General features: G+C 44.4%; 1 protein-coding gene across 3 annotated transcripts in view; it reads left to right on the top strand.

The window, feature by feature from the left end:
* DCAF5 (DDB1 and CUL4 associated factor 5) overlaps positions 1-15,548 on the top strand; it is a 104,148-nt gene extending 88,600 nt beyond the window's left edge. For all 3 annotated transcript variants that reach the window (XM_042943600.1, XM_042943599.1, XM_042943602.1), the window contains exons 8-9: positions 6,558-6,685; positions 13,481-15,548. In XM_042943600.1, the coding sequence (XP_042799534.1) occupies positions 6,558-6,685; positions 13,481-15,250 (1,898 nt within the window). In that variant the 3' untranslated portion in view covers positions 15,251-15,548. The remainder of the gene's footprint in view (positions 1-6,557; positions 6,686-13,480) is intronic.
* The last annotated feature ends 1,521 nt before the right edge of the window (positions 15,549-17,069 follow it).

Below are 17,069 nucleotides of genomic sequence, written 5' to 3'. Positions count from 1 at the left end.
GGAGTCTCACATAACACAGGTGACTGGTGATGGTGGCTCGAGCCAAGGTAATAGAGGTTTTGAAGGGAAATGCATCAGGATTTCCTGATAGATTTGCCAGGGGAAGAGGGGAAGCAGGTAGCATTTGAGATGTCTCTTAAACATCCAGGTAGAGATAGATATTGAACAGTTTGGATATAGAGGTATGAAATTCTAGAGTTTGAGAGAACGTTCTGGACTAGAGATAAAAATTTGAGTTATGGTCATATGTAGGTTGTATTTAAAGCCATAAGACTGGAAGAAATCACCAAACAGGTGGGCATACCTAGTCAAAAGAAGGAGAGCAAAGGCCGAGCCCTAAGGCATTCAAGTGTTAAGAAGTCAGGGAGAGGATGGGGCGCCTGGGTGGCTCAGTCAGCTAAGCATCCGACTTCAGCTCAGGTCTTGATATCATGGTTCGTGGGTTCAAGCCCTGCGCTGACAGCTCAGAGCCTGGAGCCTGCTTCAGATTCTGTGTCTCCCCCCCCCCCCCCCCCCGCCCCTTCCCCGTTCACGCTCTGTCTCCCTGTCTCTCTTTTTCAAAAATAAATAATGAACATTAAAAAAATAAACAGTGAAAAAAATAAACATTAAAAAAAAAAAAAGTCAGCGAGAGAAGCCAAAAAGGAAACCAACAAGGAGTGACCAATGAAGTAGCAGGAAAACCAAGAGACGGTGATCCTAGGAAGGCAGTGAAGAAAGGAGAGGTAACTACGCTGGATCTTGCTGATAGGTCGAATACGTAGGATGAGGACTGAATGAAACCTTTGGATTCTCTGGTGACTATCACCAAGCCCAAGTCTTCTTGCTTAGGAAAGGACTAGGTAATTCCAGAGATTTGATTTCCATTATATCATTTGAATGATCACTTACCTGATTTTTCAACTTCTCTCCTCCCCTGCCCCCCCAAAATAGTACCACTCCTTTAAGTATTTGCTCATCGTCTTGCCCTATCAGTACATTCTGCGGGATTTTGTTTAATATTCCAACCTAGAGCCTACCAGATAAAGTTATCACATGAAATGCTACAAGCTTTTCATTTACTGTAATCTGTCATTTTTACCTGAATATTGAGGGTTTTTTTTATACCACTCTTAACAGTATTCTCAGGGCACCTGTGTGGCTCAGTTGGTTGAGGGTCCCACTCTTGATTTCGGCTCAGGTCATGATCTCACAGTTTGTGAGTTCAAGCCTCACTGTCAGTGCAGAGCCTGCTTGGGATTTTCTCCCCCTCTCTTTGCCCCTCCCCACTTGTGCTGTCTCTGCCTCTCAAAATAAATAAAGACTTTAAGAAAAAACTAAAAACAGACAAAAAACCGACAATATTTTCCTGGGGAACCTGGCTGGTTCAGTCAGAAGAGCATGCAACTCTTGATCTCTGGATCATGAGTTGAAGCCCCATGATGGGTATAGAGATTACTGGGAAAAAAAAAAAAAAAAAAAATAATTAAAACCTAAAAAAAATTTTTAAGCATTTATTTTTGAGAGGATAGAGACAGCGTGAACAGGGGAGGGGCGGAGAGATGGGGAGACACCAGATTCAAAGCAGGATCCAGGTTCTGAGCTGTCAGCACAGAGCCCCATGCAGGGTTCAAACTCACGAACCGTGAGATCATGACCTGAGCTGAAGTCAGATGCTTAACCGATTCTCTCTCTCTGCCCCTCCTCTGCCTGTGTTTTTTTGCTCTCTCTCAAAATAAATAAATAAACCTAAAAAAAATTTTTAAGCAAACAATATTCTCCACTAGTTTCAATTTAACCATTTGTTAAGTCCTTTTTTTTAACGTTTTATTTATTTTTGAGAGACAGAGTGCAAGTGGGGGAGGGGCAGAGAAAGAAGGAAACACAGAATCTGAAGCAGGCTCCAGGCTCTGAGCTGTCAGCACAGAGCCTGACACAGGGCTCAAACCCAGGAACCGTGAGATTATGACCTGAGCTGAAGTCGGAAGCTTAACCAACTGAGCCACCCAGGAGCCCCTGTTGAGTCCTTATCTGTCCAATCCTCTTATTACTATGTTGGATATGTCAGCATAAATCTTGGAAGATCAAAGATATTTACTGTGTTCATGGGGGTCAATACTCTATTGTTTGGAAATGCAAATTTATCTCCTGCCATCTTAATTTCTTATCTTCCATCAGCCCCTTACAGTCATCTGGTCTTTGTTCCTGGTTCCTCACTACCACTTTCACACTTCACCTTCCCTAATCTCAGTGTTACCCATTGTTTCTCCTTCCCATCCTCACAAAAGTGTTTGTCCTACCCATTAATTAATAGAAGGGGGAAAAAATCCAAAAACTCTGACAAGAAAATTAATACTGGTATTTTATCCAGGTTGATTTGGGATTTATTTCATTACAAAATACTTAAGTGTCCTGTTCTATAGCCCCAAGTGCCACTGAAGACCTCTTCCCAATGTGATTGATAAATTGCTGTTAGACTAAAGCATCAAGAAATCTTGACCAGGTTGCTTTTACCTTTTGAGTTGAAAGCATAGTCATTCTTAGAGGATTTTGTTGAAACAAATAAAATTGACAAACAGAAGTAACTGAAGTTGGCAAGAAATGGGAGTGTTGTCCTGACCCTTGAAAGTCCTAAGGGGACAAATCTCTGGCTGAATGTTGTAGGAAGAGGAGCATAGGTAAGGAAGGGGGAATGAGGGCCTATACACTTAGCGCCTTGTCTTCTCTGGAGGGACGCTTGGCCTTGGCATTTTAGAAAGGTCTTTATCAGGGTTCTAAGTAAGGTATTTTCTCTGAGTCCCTTGTGTTTCTTGGAATCTTGCTAAGATAGTCAGTTACTGATACTGGAATCTTATGAGAGGCCCACTCCTTTTCTTTTCTAAACTCTTGCAGTAAAATAGGTAAAGCCTATTTATAGCCTTCTTCACCTCCCTGGCATCCCTTCTGAACCAAAGGAAAGATGGAGATATAGCAACTTTGGCCTTGACTTAAAAAAAAAAAAAAAAAAAAAAAAAACCTACAAAATGATGCCAACATGTTTGGTTGGGCCAGACAGAGCAGATGGCCCAGCACAATGATCATTGGTTTGTACAGAAGTGTATAAACAAATGACAGCTCAAAAATGAGTAAGGTGGCTCTTCCCGGGTATGTGCTTTTTCATTGGTATCCATTATTAGTGATTAGGTCTTGACTCAGCTCATGGGGTGAGGTTGACCCTCACCAGTCCCATCACCACAGTCTTAGAAATGATCCTGAAGGGAGAGTGTGTAGATTATGTAGTTCTTAGAAAAAAATATTCCCTGCCTGACTCCTGCCAACTTGATCCTGCTATCGATGGGCATGGTCTGGCTAGGTAATGGAGAGGGGAGACCCCAAGTTTTTACTGATAGTAGCATCTTGACCGTAGCCATTTCAGAATGAAGAAATCTTATTTATACAAATCTCCAGGAATGATAAAAATTTATTCTCTAAAAATCATTGTATCTAACTATATACTATCAGCTATATTCAATCATTCAAACCTGGAAACCAGGAGGACTATCGAGAACCTCCCTGAAACCCATTCATTTTTCTGATTTTGAGTACACAGCCTTGGATACCTTAAACACATGGCAGCCGTAATTCTTCCTGTACCTGTTTTTACCATCAGTCTCTTGGTTCTATGGATTTCCTCTTTTTCAGATTTCCTAGGTATCAGTTTGGGTGGGAAGAAGGAGAGAAGATCTGTATTAAAATTGCTGGCGTGCCTGGGTGGCTCAGTCGGTTAAGCATCTGACTCTTGGTTTCAGCTCAGGTCAGGATCTTACAGTTTTGTGAGTTTGAGCCCCCATGTCAGGAGTGTGGAGCCTGCTTGGGATTCTGTCTGCCTCTCTCTCTACCCTTCCCCTACTTGCGATATATGTGTTTCTCTCAAAATAAATAAATAAACTTAAAAAAAATTGCTGCCAAGAAGAGAAATCAGATGAGGTCACATAGCATGGAAGAGCAATAGAAAGTTTTCCCATGGTCTCAATTTACAGATGTGGGTACCCTTTCACTTATTCTGCAAGTCCAAAAGTTACTGTAATTGTATTCCAAATAACCTTTAACAGATTAAGATCAGTTTGGTTGATAAAATTTAGTTCTGTGGTAGTTGATTCTTTAAGACATGAGATCCTCTATCTGTCCTCCTTTGGTGGTATTTATTCTAGAATTGCCGTCTCCTGAAACACTGTCCATTCAACAAGTGCTTACTAAGCAGGTACTTTTTGGTTCAGGCATTGCGCCCCCAGTTCTAGGTACACAAGAGAGCCAGTTCTACTTTCATGAACTATTCAGTGTTGGCAATGTCTTGTGGTGATACTATGGAGCTTGTACTCAGGATGCCATTGGATAGAGTCTACCCCTTCCCCTTTCTTAAGTTGATGACTTATAAAAAAAAAAAACCAACCCATATGATAACTGCCAGAAAGATTTAGAAAGATTTTATGAGCTTCAGACTCCATCCCTATTCAAATCCTTTCATCTCTTAAAGGCCACTGTTACAGTGGAAAGGATATTGGGTGTTACAGCCAAACAGGCTCTGGTTCATATCCTGACTCTGCCATTTACTAGCTGTATGGTTAGGAAGAAATCACTCACATTCTCTGAGTCATTTAAATTACTTTTTTTGGAGGCAGTAGGATTAAATAAGAGATCAGTACTAGGTTTAGCCCAAAGATTCTTTGCTAAGTGACTACCCCAGCACAGGTATGAGTAGAATTCAGAAGAAAACCATGAATGGGAATGCTACTTTTTGAATCAACCTTATATTAAGAAAAAAAAAAAAAATCCAAGGGAAATCTTTGGGGGGTGGTAAGATCCCTATGTTGAGACGACTGGTTTAGATTCCCATGGATCTCTTGTCCTTAATTTTCTCAAGTTTATTTTTATTTTGATTAGGCTCAAGTTACCTTCCCCTCCTCCCACCCCAGTCTAGGAACCCAGTACACTCAGGCTGCCTAGGGATTCCCATCATGGCAGCCTACTTTAGTGCTTAACCTTTCCTGATCCATGAAAACACATTTATTCTATGGTCTAGTCACTCTCCAAGGTTTATTAGCAAACTTGATGATGTTGGGTTGAGATATGGATAACTTTAAGTATATTATACATCCTGGATAATTCAAACATTAATAATGTCAACTATGGTGGGAAAATTAGGCAAAGGACGTTTTTGTCACTTACCAAGTAGAATAAGCACCTAGTGCTAGTTAAGTGGGCACTACCAAGGAACAGATCAATGCAGTCTGAAAACTCTCACTGTCATAAAAAAGATATATATGTACATGGCAATAAAGAGGGATATCTTCCATGAGTCACAAGAGGAATTGTGTCAGGAGGCCAAAAGCAGAAGAAGACACCTTCTCCAGAACCAGATTATGTCTGGAGAAGGGATATTGTTCCTAGTCATTGTCCCTCTAGGACACTGAGATGAGAAATGTCTGGAATGAATGTTTAAACAAGGTGGAGTTGGGAGTGGGGTGGAGGTATGTGAAGCCAAGACTGCCTACTGATTGATACTTTGTGCCCTAGTGGTGCCAAGCTCCTGGTAGGGGCTAAGATGGTATTCATTGCTTAGATAAACAGATACTTATTTGTTTGTGTCTGAACGCATCACATTTTGCCAGTTGGCTGGGGACACAGGTTGGCTTATGTGTACTAAGCTGTTGATGGTTGCTCAGAAGCGACCTTGTTCAGAACATGGATGTGTATGTTGTGTGTGATGCCCTTACCAGTGAAGTTGAACCTTTGAGATTATTTCAAGTGTATAAATGATGACATCTTCATCTGTGTTATATGTTCCAGGCCTCTGGTGCTTTTCTCAGTCACTGAAGAAGAAAGCCTACAGGACGGTCCTTAAAATACAGCTTTCTATTAGTGGCCTCTTGATTTTAATACATATGTGACGGTTTTAAGGCCCTTACTCTAATTCACATTCTTAGTACTTGGGCCCTTCCTATTAGGGAAGTGGCCCAGATCTCCTTTCTTTATCCCTAACTCTCCCCATTATCAGGGTAATAAAAGGATTTTTTCCATTATTTTCCCCGTGGTTTTCATATGTTTGTTTTGTTTGCTACCTTCATCATAGAAATTGAGGGCAAGTAGATGAGAGATTTTTCTGTGCATTTAAGTAATTATATGCTTCTGGTTCTGCATGTCCCTGGCTCAGCTGCCTAACTGTTGTTCCCAAGTAGTTCAGTCTCATTTTGCTCATGACTGGCCTTTTCTAAGGTAACACTTGGGTTCTATCTTGGGGATCAAAAACTTGAGAAATGTTTTAAGTGCCTGTGGCTTCATTGACAATGGAATTGCAGGGGGTGGGCGTGGGCAATGCTTACAGGCTAAATAAAGGCTCTTGGTAAGAGCACATATGCTGAGAGAATGTTTCATCTTCCCTCTTTCCATAGCAACTTTATCTGTAAGATTAAGCATTCTGCTGGTGGCATAGTTAATAAAAAATCTTGGCTCCAGTTCAGAACTGTTTGTCTGCCATTACTGGAACCTCTTTACTTTGCTCCATTTCATCATTTGATTTTTGTTTCCTTCTGTCTTCCCAGGTGGCATTGGTAGGGTGGTCAACGGAGCCTTCATGGTGCTGAAAGGGCATCGGTCTATTGTTAACCAGGTCCGATTTAACCCTCACACCTACATGATCTGCTCTTCTGGCGTAGAAAAGATTATCAAGGTGAGGCATCTTTCCCTTCTAACTGTTTTAAACAAATTATTACAATTCATAATGGGAAGAAACTAGAACAATATATATAGGACCTCATATCTAAACATACTAAAGGTCTATCAAAATTCTCAATTATTTTGGGGCACTTGGCTGGCTCAGTCAGTAGAGCATACGACTTTTGATCTTGGGTTTGTGAGTTCAAGCCCCACGTTGGGCACAGATTACTTTTAAAAACCTCTCGATTATTTTCACATGCTACAGAATACTGAAAAATTGATATTAAAAAGAGTGGTTTAAAACCCTCCTTTCAGGACCTCTTTTAAAAATAGTCACCAGGCTTTGAAACTAGATGCCATTTGTATGCCACTACGTTGCCAATAGCTTTTGATCTGGAGTCTGATGAGTTCTGTTTTCCAAGCCTCATCTGGAAGCCACTGTCCCCTCAGTTACTCGGGTGCACTTTGCATTAATTGCTATGCTAATATGGCACAGACATAACTAAGTGACTGCCAGAACCATAGCTAAATTGTCTCAGAACATATCAAAAACCACTGCATGTGGTTGTGATTGAAGCTAAACACTTGCATTAGTTGCACATCGACTCAATGAACTGAACCCAGCCAAGGAATGTATTTGGAACCTGCAACCAAGAGACCAAGCCTGGCCTGTGTCCACAGAAGGACATCACTCACATTCCAGTAGTTAGTAACCCTTTTCCACATTGGAGAAAATGAAGGTTTGAGGCAAATGATAAATTCTTCAGGACTCATTGATAACTTGATTTTTAAGTAAGGATGGATGATAATCCCCCCAAAAGATAAAACTCCTCATATTTTATCCTAAAATGACATTGAAAACCAGTTTTCATTTTCTTCTCTTCTTTCCTCCTTCCTTCCTTTTTTCCTCCCTCCCTCCCTCTCTTTTTCCCTTTCCTTTTCTTTTTCTTTAACTATTCAAGTTATATCTGAGCAAGGGAAGTTGTCAGAAATGTAATGTTGGAGTATGGGTCGTATTTTTATTTATCCTTAATCCAACTTCCTTTATTTAAGTTTTGTTGGTCCTATGGATCAGGACTGACTTTCATGATTGCACATATTTTTCCACAGACCTGGAGCAGGACTTCTGGATCATTTTTATGGACTTTTTCTTTTTATAGATGATGAGATTTAAATGATAAACTACCCATCTGGGGTTAATTACACAGCTGATTAGCGGTAGTTAGGATAGAGCCCTGTTTCTTGTTCTTCCCAATGTCCTGTCACACTCCCATGCTGGTGGAAGGCAGCAGGCAGCCAGAGGCCCCTGCTAGAGGTGGTCATCTTAAGAGTCCTTCACTGAGCAGTTGTGGAGTTGGCTCTGTCCCTTGAATTGCTTTCTCTTCTCCTTTGGCCGATGACTAATGGGTTGGCACAGTAGCATGTCCTCTCTCGGCCTGGTGACGTCATTCTCTTTCTCAGAGCCCAGCTTGGACATCTCCTTTAGAAGAGAGATTCCTGTTTGGCTATGTACTCTGGGATGCTTCTGTACTTAGTCTCCCCATTTATTGTTTAGTCAACTGGAGGCCTTACCCTAAAGGTCATGTTTGGAAACTAGCCAAGTTCTCAGAGGAGAAAGAGAAGAAAATGTTTTCTCTGGGAGGTTATCCAGACTTAACTATGGAACTCACTGCTTCCAGGTTCCCATGGGGTCTGAATGCTGCCCTACCAAGAGGCCTGATTAGCCATTTGAAACCTTAAGTCAACACAACTGGTGCCCTTGAATAGTTATTTGAGTCTGTTTCCCATCTGTCAAGTAAGGATGCTAACAGTGACTTGCCATCCAGGAGTGCCTTGTGAATTACCTGTGCCTGACAATTTCTGACTATTTTAATAAGTGTCACTTTCCTGCTTGCTATTTCTGAGAGGACCAATGGCCCCAAGAGCATAATGTTTTAGCCCAGTCTGAGCTCTTTTTTCTCTCCACTTCACCTTCTCCCTTGTCCTTTACTGCTGCCTTTTTAACTCAGAGTAGAATCCCTGCTGTCAGGGCCAACCTCTTCTCACCCATAACAGTTTTCTAACTCCCTGAATGTCCACACTGAGCAAACAAGGGGGTTTGTTTTGTATTTAAACACAGAGGGGCAAGATAGGACAAATGCTGACATTTTTTTCCCTCAAAGACCAGTATTCATTTATTCAGTTATGATACTTGTGACATTTATGATATACCTGTGTATGCCATTTGTGCTAGGGCCTATGGGGAACATAAAGGAAAAAAAAAGGTAACGCAGGTCCCCCAGGAATTGATGACCCAGTAGGAGAGACAAGAAATAAAGATAATGAAAAAATGCAATACCTACATAAGAGATATAAACAAAATGCTCTGGGGGAAAGAGAGTTTTCCCGTCTGTGGTAACCTCAGGCAGGAAATATTTGAACTAGATTTTGAAGAATAAAGACTGTAAAAGGAAGAAGAATAAGATACCAGGAACATTCTAAGTAGAGGGAATGGGTAGTTAATTATTTCATTGAATCAGTAAATATTTATTGATCACCTACAGTGTTCCAGGCATTATACTAAGAAATAATACTCAGAAACAGTGAAGTGTAGGACCTGTTCAGAAAATGATCCTGTTTGGCCAAAATGAAGTGCACAAGAAGAGAGATCTAAGATATAAGGCAGGAAGGTTAGCAAGAGATGGGCCCAGAAGGTCTTGGAAGCCAGATTAGAGAGTGTGGAGAACCCTTGAGTAGCAATTTTAGGTCTCTGTCTGTATAGATTTTCTTGGTAGATGGACAAATTTTTTTTTTTTTTAATTTTTTTAATGTTTATTATTTGTTTTTGAGAGAGAGAGAGACCAAGCATGAGCAGGAGAGAGGCAAAAAGAGAGGGAGACACAGAATCCGAAGCAAGCTCCAGGCTCTGAGCTATCAGCACAGAGCCTAACATGGGGCTCAAACCAAGGAACCATGAGATCCTGATCTGAGCCGAAGTCGGACGCTTAACTGACTGAGCCACCCGGGCACCCCTGACAAATTTCTTAATTTAGTACAATATCACAAAGAGAAGAAGGCTTAGAGCTGCTACATCAGGCTTGTCATGGTCACCTATGTAGATCAGAACACTTGCTACTTAATTGTTTTCCATTTTGATGATGTTTAAATAAGAATTGAACTGCATCTTTTTCCTCAGCAGCCTTTTTTTTTTTAATGTTTATTTATTTTGAGGGAGAGAGAATGAGGAGGGGAAGGGCAGAGAGAGAGAGGGGGAGAAAGAATCCCAAGCAGGCTCCACACTTTCAGCACAGAATCTGACGTGGGGCTTGAATTCATGAACTGTGTGATCATGACCTGAGCCGAAATCAAGACTCAGATGCTTAATGGACTGAGCCACCGCAGGGCCCTACCCTCAGCAGTCTCTTGAACTAAACTTTTCACTGGGCTTGGAGAAGAACCTGCTCATCCCTCCTTTTCTCATGAACCTTGCCCCTAGAGGAGTCATATCTAGCCACATTTAACATGTTAGCAACAGGAAGTTGTGTTTTGGGGGCACCTGGGTGGCTCAGTCGGTTAAGCATCCGACCTCAGCTCAGGTCATGATCTCGTGGTCCTTGAGTTCGAGCCCCACATCGAGCTCTGTGTTGACAGCTCAGAGCCTGGAGCCGGCTTCAGATTCTGTGTCTCCCCCTCTGTCTCTGCCCCTCCCCTGCTCATGCTCTGTCTCTCTCTCACTCTCAAAAATAAAGATTAAAAAAAATTTTTTAAAAGAAGTTGTGTTTTCGTTGCTTTACTTCTGAGTTGTTTCAGTGGAAAGAAATAACCACTTTCACAAATATTTGAAACTGACATTTTAAGGATGAGGACTAAGATAATAGCGACGGTCAGTCCTTCTGATGTTCAAAAGTCTCTTTGAGGATGGGTCTGAGACTTTCTAGTTAAGGTGTTCAGCTGCCAAGTGAAAGAGAAAGCACCATGTTTTGTTGTGCTGTGGTATAGGTTATGTCATTTTGTCATTTTCATTTCTACAGATGAGAAAAGAGACTTTCGAGAGTGAAGTCATTTGCCCAGGGCTATGTGAGGCCACAGAGCTGGGGTTCCTACCCCTTCTGTCAGCCCCAGCAGCTCTGTGCTACAAGTCCCTTGAGGACTGAAAACTGCCTGTCTGGCATGATGGTTTTGTTTTGCTCTGAATCCTAGGATTGGATAAGACCCATCTAATTCACTGTTTAGATCAGGGGGTTGAGCTTTATCCAAGGTCAACCAGCTAACTAGGAATTGAGTGGGAACCCACACTCAAGTCTCCTGTCTCCTGATCCAGTGGTTTGTTCCATTACTCTAAGCTTCAGGAATGAAAGTCTACCTCAGCTTAATACATTCCAGAGCCCAAATAAAAGCTGACTTTCAGTGTTAATGATTTTCATTCCTGAAGGAAGAAATAGGAGGCTGGGTAATAGATCAGAAAGAACCTAGAAACTGGTTTGTTGGATAGTTGGACCAGCATCCCACCTTCAATATTTTGTACTTCTGTTAACAAATTCTGTGTTTCTGTGATGCACATATAGATTCATCTTTATATTAGATAACATGGTTAGTAACATTTCACCATTTTTAAACTGAGAAAGTAAGAGATCTGGCCTAGAATATAGAATGAGGCCCCAAAAAGTCCTAAGGACTTTGCCTTTGGAATCCCTCCAGTTTCCTTCCTAAGCCACCAAACTTTTCCCTTGGACATTTGTTTGCAGAGATAGTCATTCGTAGCTTGAGCCTGTTGTTGAAGGCCATATCTGAATGTTTCCCAAACTTTGGGTCTCACAAAGAATTTGAGAATCTCCTCAGAAAAATCCTTTATTTTCTGCTACTTAAACTTTTTTTTTTTTTTTTAAGTTTTTTTTGGGGGGTGCCTGCATGGCTCAGCCAGTTGAGCGTCTGACTTCAGCTCAAGTCATGATCTCACGGTTTGGGAGTTTGAGCCCCACATCAGGCTCGCTGCTGTCAGCATGGAGCCTGCTTTGCATCCTCTGTCCCCCTCTCTCTGCTCCCCCCACTTGTGCTCTCTCAAAAATAAATTTTTTTTCTATATTTGTTTTTGAGAGAGAGAGAGTGGGGGTGGCTCAGAGAGAGAGGGGGAGAGAGAATCCCAAGTAGGCTCTGCCCTGTCAGCAACAGAGCCCGATGTAGAGCTCAAACTCATGAACCATGAGATCATGACCTGAGCCGAAATCAAGAGTCAGATGCTTAACAGACTGAGCCACACATGTGCCCCTCCACTATTTTCTAACCGTATACTAGTGTTTCTTAAATGTTGGTCTCCCCTTGTTAAAAATGCAGAGCCCTGGTACCCAGTGGTGATGTAGTGAATCAGAATCTCTACGGGTGGGACTCAGGAGTCAACACTGTTATGACTCTTCAGGTGATTCTTGCGCACTTTGGGGTGTGAGAACCACTACTTAAACCTCCCCTGGGTCACATAATGAAGATGGAGACGGGAGAACGCCTGAGGAGTTGTGGGCAGGGAACAAAGTCAAAAGAAGAATAAATCTAAAGTAAGAATTGGTGAAAAGAGCTAATTTAGGTTTTTCTAGCCCCTTTTGAACTGGGGATCCTCCAAAGAGATTCTGCCTCCCAGAAGTTGCAAGTTAAGCATGGGAAGGGTTGGGCCTCAGGAAAGTGCTCATAAGGAGGTGAATTTGTCCTTGGATAGCTTTGGGGAAGCAAAGGCATTGTCTTGATCCAGGTTAGAGAATGAAGAGCCCTGTTTTCTGGGTTGGGTGCCTAAAGATAGACACCAGCCTGTCAGGCAAGAAAATCGCCTGGAATTTCATCTGAGTTGCCATGGCTACCGGCTGATGTAACTGAGCTTCTGTGAGCTGCTCCATGGACCAGTCTGGCAGTCAGGTGAAGCTAAGCATTCTCATTTGCAGTGACAGCTTAATTACCTTGAACTGGATTTTTGCATAACTTATTCCACTTGTAAAGTTGGGCCTTTGCAGTCAGGCACACCTGAGTTTGAGTCCTACCTAGCTCTGCCTAGATCCTCTGGTTGTCAGCCTGTATCTCTGGTGATAGAGTGGAGGCTGTTAAAGGGTGGGTCTCCGGTCTTGGGGTGTGTGTCCTACCCATTCCTGTAGCTAACAGAAGAGTTGGGGAGCAGGCCAGCAGCAACCTGGTTAAGAGAACCCAGTTTCCCGGGTAACTGATGCCTGCATGTCCAAGAGGGAACTGCAGTGTAGGCAGTTGGCTATTCTTATCAAGCTCCACAAGCAATTCCCATTAGTTAAAAATAGAAATGTTGCAGTTGGGGAGAAGTGGAGTTATAGGCTGAAATACTAACTACCACGGAGGACTGACTGCTGGGTCTGTTTCCACTTTGGAAAAGTGGCACCTCCCTGTGCACAGCTTCAGTCTTCTGAGAGTTTTGAGCACGTTGGCCAATCTTCAAGTCTTCCCCTGCCCTTCAAGATTATGGAGGGGGTTGTTGTAATTTCCATGCTACTAACACAGGAAGCTAAAGGAGAGGGGGCGCTGTAGGGGAGATGGCGTGTCACTGTGCTGCGCCTAGAGATGGGACTTCGCTTTCCCGACACTAGGCTGATGCCGTGTCCTAGACGATGCTTTTTCCAACATCGGACTCTAGAAGCCTGGGTTTTCATGTGTGGCCCACATAATCCGGTCTGGTAAAGAATACATTTTTAAAACTGGTTAGCAAATCCTGGCTAAATGACAGGGGAGGGTCCGGAGAAACTCTGCCTTAGTGTTCCTTATCACTACCAGCTTTAGAGTACCTCCCAATCAGGCCTCCTTGGTTTTGTTTTTGCCTTCTGTGCAGATCTGGAGCCCATACAAGCAGCCAGGATGTACAGGAGACCTAGACGGACGGATTGAGGATGATTCCCGCTGCCTCTATACCCACGAAGAATACATCAGCCTTGTGCTGAACAGCGGGAGTGGCCTGTCACACGACTATGCCAACCAGTCCGTGCAGGAAGACCCCCGGATGATGGCCTTCTTTGACTCATTGGTGCGCCGAGAGATCGAGGGCTGGAGCTCTGACTCGGACAGCGACCTCAGTGAGAGCACTATACTCCAGCTGCACGCTGGGGTCAGCGAACGCTCAGGCTACACTGACTCAGAGTCCTCAGCCTCGCTGCCCCGTTCCCCTCCACCCACGGTGGACGAGAATGCCGACAGCGCCTTCCATCTGGGGCCCCTGCGGGTCACCACCACCAACGCGGTGGCGTCGCCTCCACCGCCGCCCACGTGCGAGGACGCAGCCTCTCGCCAGCAGCGCCTGTCTGCCCTGCGGCGCTACCAGGACAAACGCCTCCTGGCCCTCTCCAACGAGTCCGACTCCGAGGAGAACGCCTGCGAGGTTGAGCTGGACACAGATCTCTTCCCCCGGCCGCGGTCTCCCAGCCCTGAAGACGAGTCCAGCAGCTCCAGCAGCTCCAGCAGCTCTGAGGACCAGGAGGAGCTGAACGAGCGCCGAACCTCCACGCGGCAGCGGAACGCCATGCGGCGCCGACAGAAGACACCCCGGGAAGAGAGGCCCACCCCTGCGAGCAAGCCCGCCAACACCTACATTGGAGAAGACAACTACGATTACCCCCAGATCAAAGTGGATGACCTCTCCTCCTCCCCGACGTCCTCCCCTGAGCGGGGCACTTCCACCCTGGAGATTCAGCCGAGCCGAGCATCGCCAACCTCCGACATAGAGTCGGTTGAACGAAAAATTTATAAGGCTTACAAGTGGCTCCGCTACTCCTATATCTCCTACTCAAATAACAAAGATGGAGAGAGCTCCCTCGTGGCTGGGGAGGCCGACGAAGGGAGGGCCGGAACCAGCCACAAGGATAACCCAGCCCCTTCTTCCAGTAAGGAAGCCTGTCTAAGCATGACCATAGCCCAGAGGAACCAGGACCTGCCCCCTGAAGGTCGCAGCAAGGATGCTTTTAAAGAAGGGACTTCTGCTAGAAATCCCAGCAATGGCTCAGGCCATGAGCACAGCAGCCACCCTTGGGCAGAGGCGCCAGAAGATACCTCACAGGACACTAACAATGGTAGCTCTGTAGAACATTCTTTCGAAACCAAGAAGCTCAATGGAAAGGCCCTGAGCAAGGCCCTAAGCAGCCGGGCTGAGGAGCCGCCCTCTCCTCCTGTCCCCAAGGCATCTGGCTCCACTCTCAGCAGTGGGTCTGGCAGCTGTCCCAGGACCCAGTCTGATGACAGTGAGGAGCGGAGCCCCGAAACCATCTGTGCCAACCACAACAATGGACGCTTACACCCCCGCCCCCCTCATCCCCACAACAATGGGCAGAACTTCGGGGAGCTGGAGGCAGTGGCCTGCTCTTCCCCAGGACATTCGGACACTGACCATGATAACTTGTCCCTGACAGGGACGCTCCTACACAAAGATTGTTGTGGGTCTGAAATGGCCTGTGAGACCCCCAGTGCTGGAACGAGAGAGGACCCCACTGACCCCCCAGACACAGACAGCAGTAGGGCTGTTCATGGCCACAGTGGCCTCAAAAGGCACCGAATCGAATTGGAAGATACAGATTCAGAGAATTCCTCCTCAGAGAAGAAATTAAAAACATGATAAATACAAAGGGAAAACAAAAAGCTATGAAAAGTAGCTTTACAAAGAAAATTTTTAATCCTGTTTAGTGAACGCAGAGAAAAGGAAAAAAAGTATTAAAGGCACATAAAACCAGGGCCTGAGATTTTGTGTCTGATGCTGCTCCCTTCTATTCAATAATGGGTCTGAATGTTTAGCTGGTCACTGGCTTGTGCTGTGTAAGGAGAGGTGGGGGGGAAATCCAAGTGACTCCTTTCTAGTAAGACTTGAGCATCGCGTACCTGTGCGTTTTGTTAAAGTAAATCCTTGTTGAGACATTTGACTTGTTCTTGTGTGTGTTCACCGGCACGTGTGAGCTCATTGTCTCCGAGGCTTTTCTTTTGGTTCTCCATCGGGAAGGATCAATGGATCTGTATCTTTTGCCATCTCACCTTGTTTACATGCTGTCAGTGTTCTGGTCTTAATGGTGAGTGCCTGCTGAATCTGACTGCCCTGCCAATGAGTTGTGGATTTATGCTGAAAAAATGAAGGGGAGAATGGAAACAAGCCTTCCATGCTGGAAGGAACACATGGTTCCTTTCTGAAGGAAACTTTCCTTCCATGTTTTCTCTCAGTAGCACTTCTTCATTGAGCATTTAATGTGGACACACTAAAAGTGAACTGTATTTAATGCTAATGGGAGGTTAGCACTTGAGATCAGATTCCAGAGAACGTAGATTCCTGGTCAACTTCACCCATGGCAAATTGAGCAGTGCTGGGCCACACTCTGTATGGAGGCCATGAACTAGAACTAGTTATGGGGGACTGCTTTAACCAGTTAGGTACTACTTCCTAAGAGGAGCTCTTGAGGCCAGCGGGCACTTCCTTGGCCCTCTGTGATGAAGGGAGGGGGAAAAGGCAGCTCTGAAGAGCTTGGTGCTCAGACGATTTAAGCAGATGTCATAGGTATGTTCATGAAGAAGTGTAGTGAAGAGCAGAGTGTGGTGCCATGTTCTTTTAATTCAACCCAAAATGCTTGGTCAGAATTGAAGGAAACTGGCATCTTCCCCGGGCTTGCAACTAGCAGAGGCTGTGGTGTTCTGACTAGATCTTGCAGAGCAGTAGGCATCTCTTAAATAACCGATTCCTGTTGAGTTGGTGTGTTAGGAGGCAGAGAAGAGTCTCTGGTTTAAGGCTCCTGGCTCCTGGCAGAGACTGCATTTCACCGAGAGGGGGAAAGACCAAGAGATTTTCAGCATCACAGTGGTCCATCCTTACAGTCACTTGGTCATAGTTACACAAAGCAGGAAGACCTAGGGATGACCAGATATCTCATCAGCACAGATGTCATGAAAAAGCAGAATCGTGGCAAGAAATGAGGAAGAGAGGGAAAGAGGCACACTGTAACTTTTCTTGGGTGCAAATGTGCTAGACCACTTGGGGCGCGGCCAGCATTGGCGTAGAGAGGACCGAATGTGTGACTGATCCAGTGTTCCTTTTAGAGAAGGGCCCGTCCTACTGGGACTGGGACCATGTGGAGGATGAAGACTTGGATGAATTTAGGCGCTGGGGGAAGAAGGATTATTTATAAAAGGAAGGTTGTTGATCTCAGCCAAAAGGAGATATCATCTGGCTAAGCTTTGTGAAAGGAAAGACGTGCCTGGTATGTGTGATGTGACTTGGGTATGAAAACACTGTCTTAGGAGAAGGAGATGAGGGACTATGAGTAGCAGTGGAGATGCTTACAATTTAACAACTGTAATCTCACGGGGGCGGTGGGGGGGGGGAGTGGGAAAGTGATTCTGTAACTATTAGAATTACTTTGGATTTGTAATGAAAATGGTTCTATGATTTGTCTTTG

This window comes from Panthera leo, chromosome B3, assembly GCF_018350215.1.
Source record: "Panthera leo isolate Ple1 chromosome B3, P.leo_Ple1_pat1.1, whole genome shotgun sequence".
NCBI lineage: Eukaryota > Metazoa > Chordata > Mammalia > Carnivora > Felidae > Panthera > Panthera leo.
Note: the sequence above shows the minus strand (reverse complement) of the source record. Positions and strands in the feature narration are given on the sequence as shown.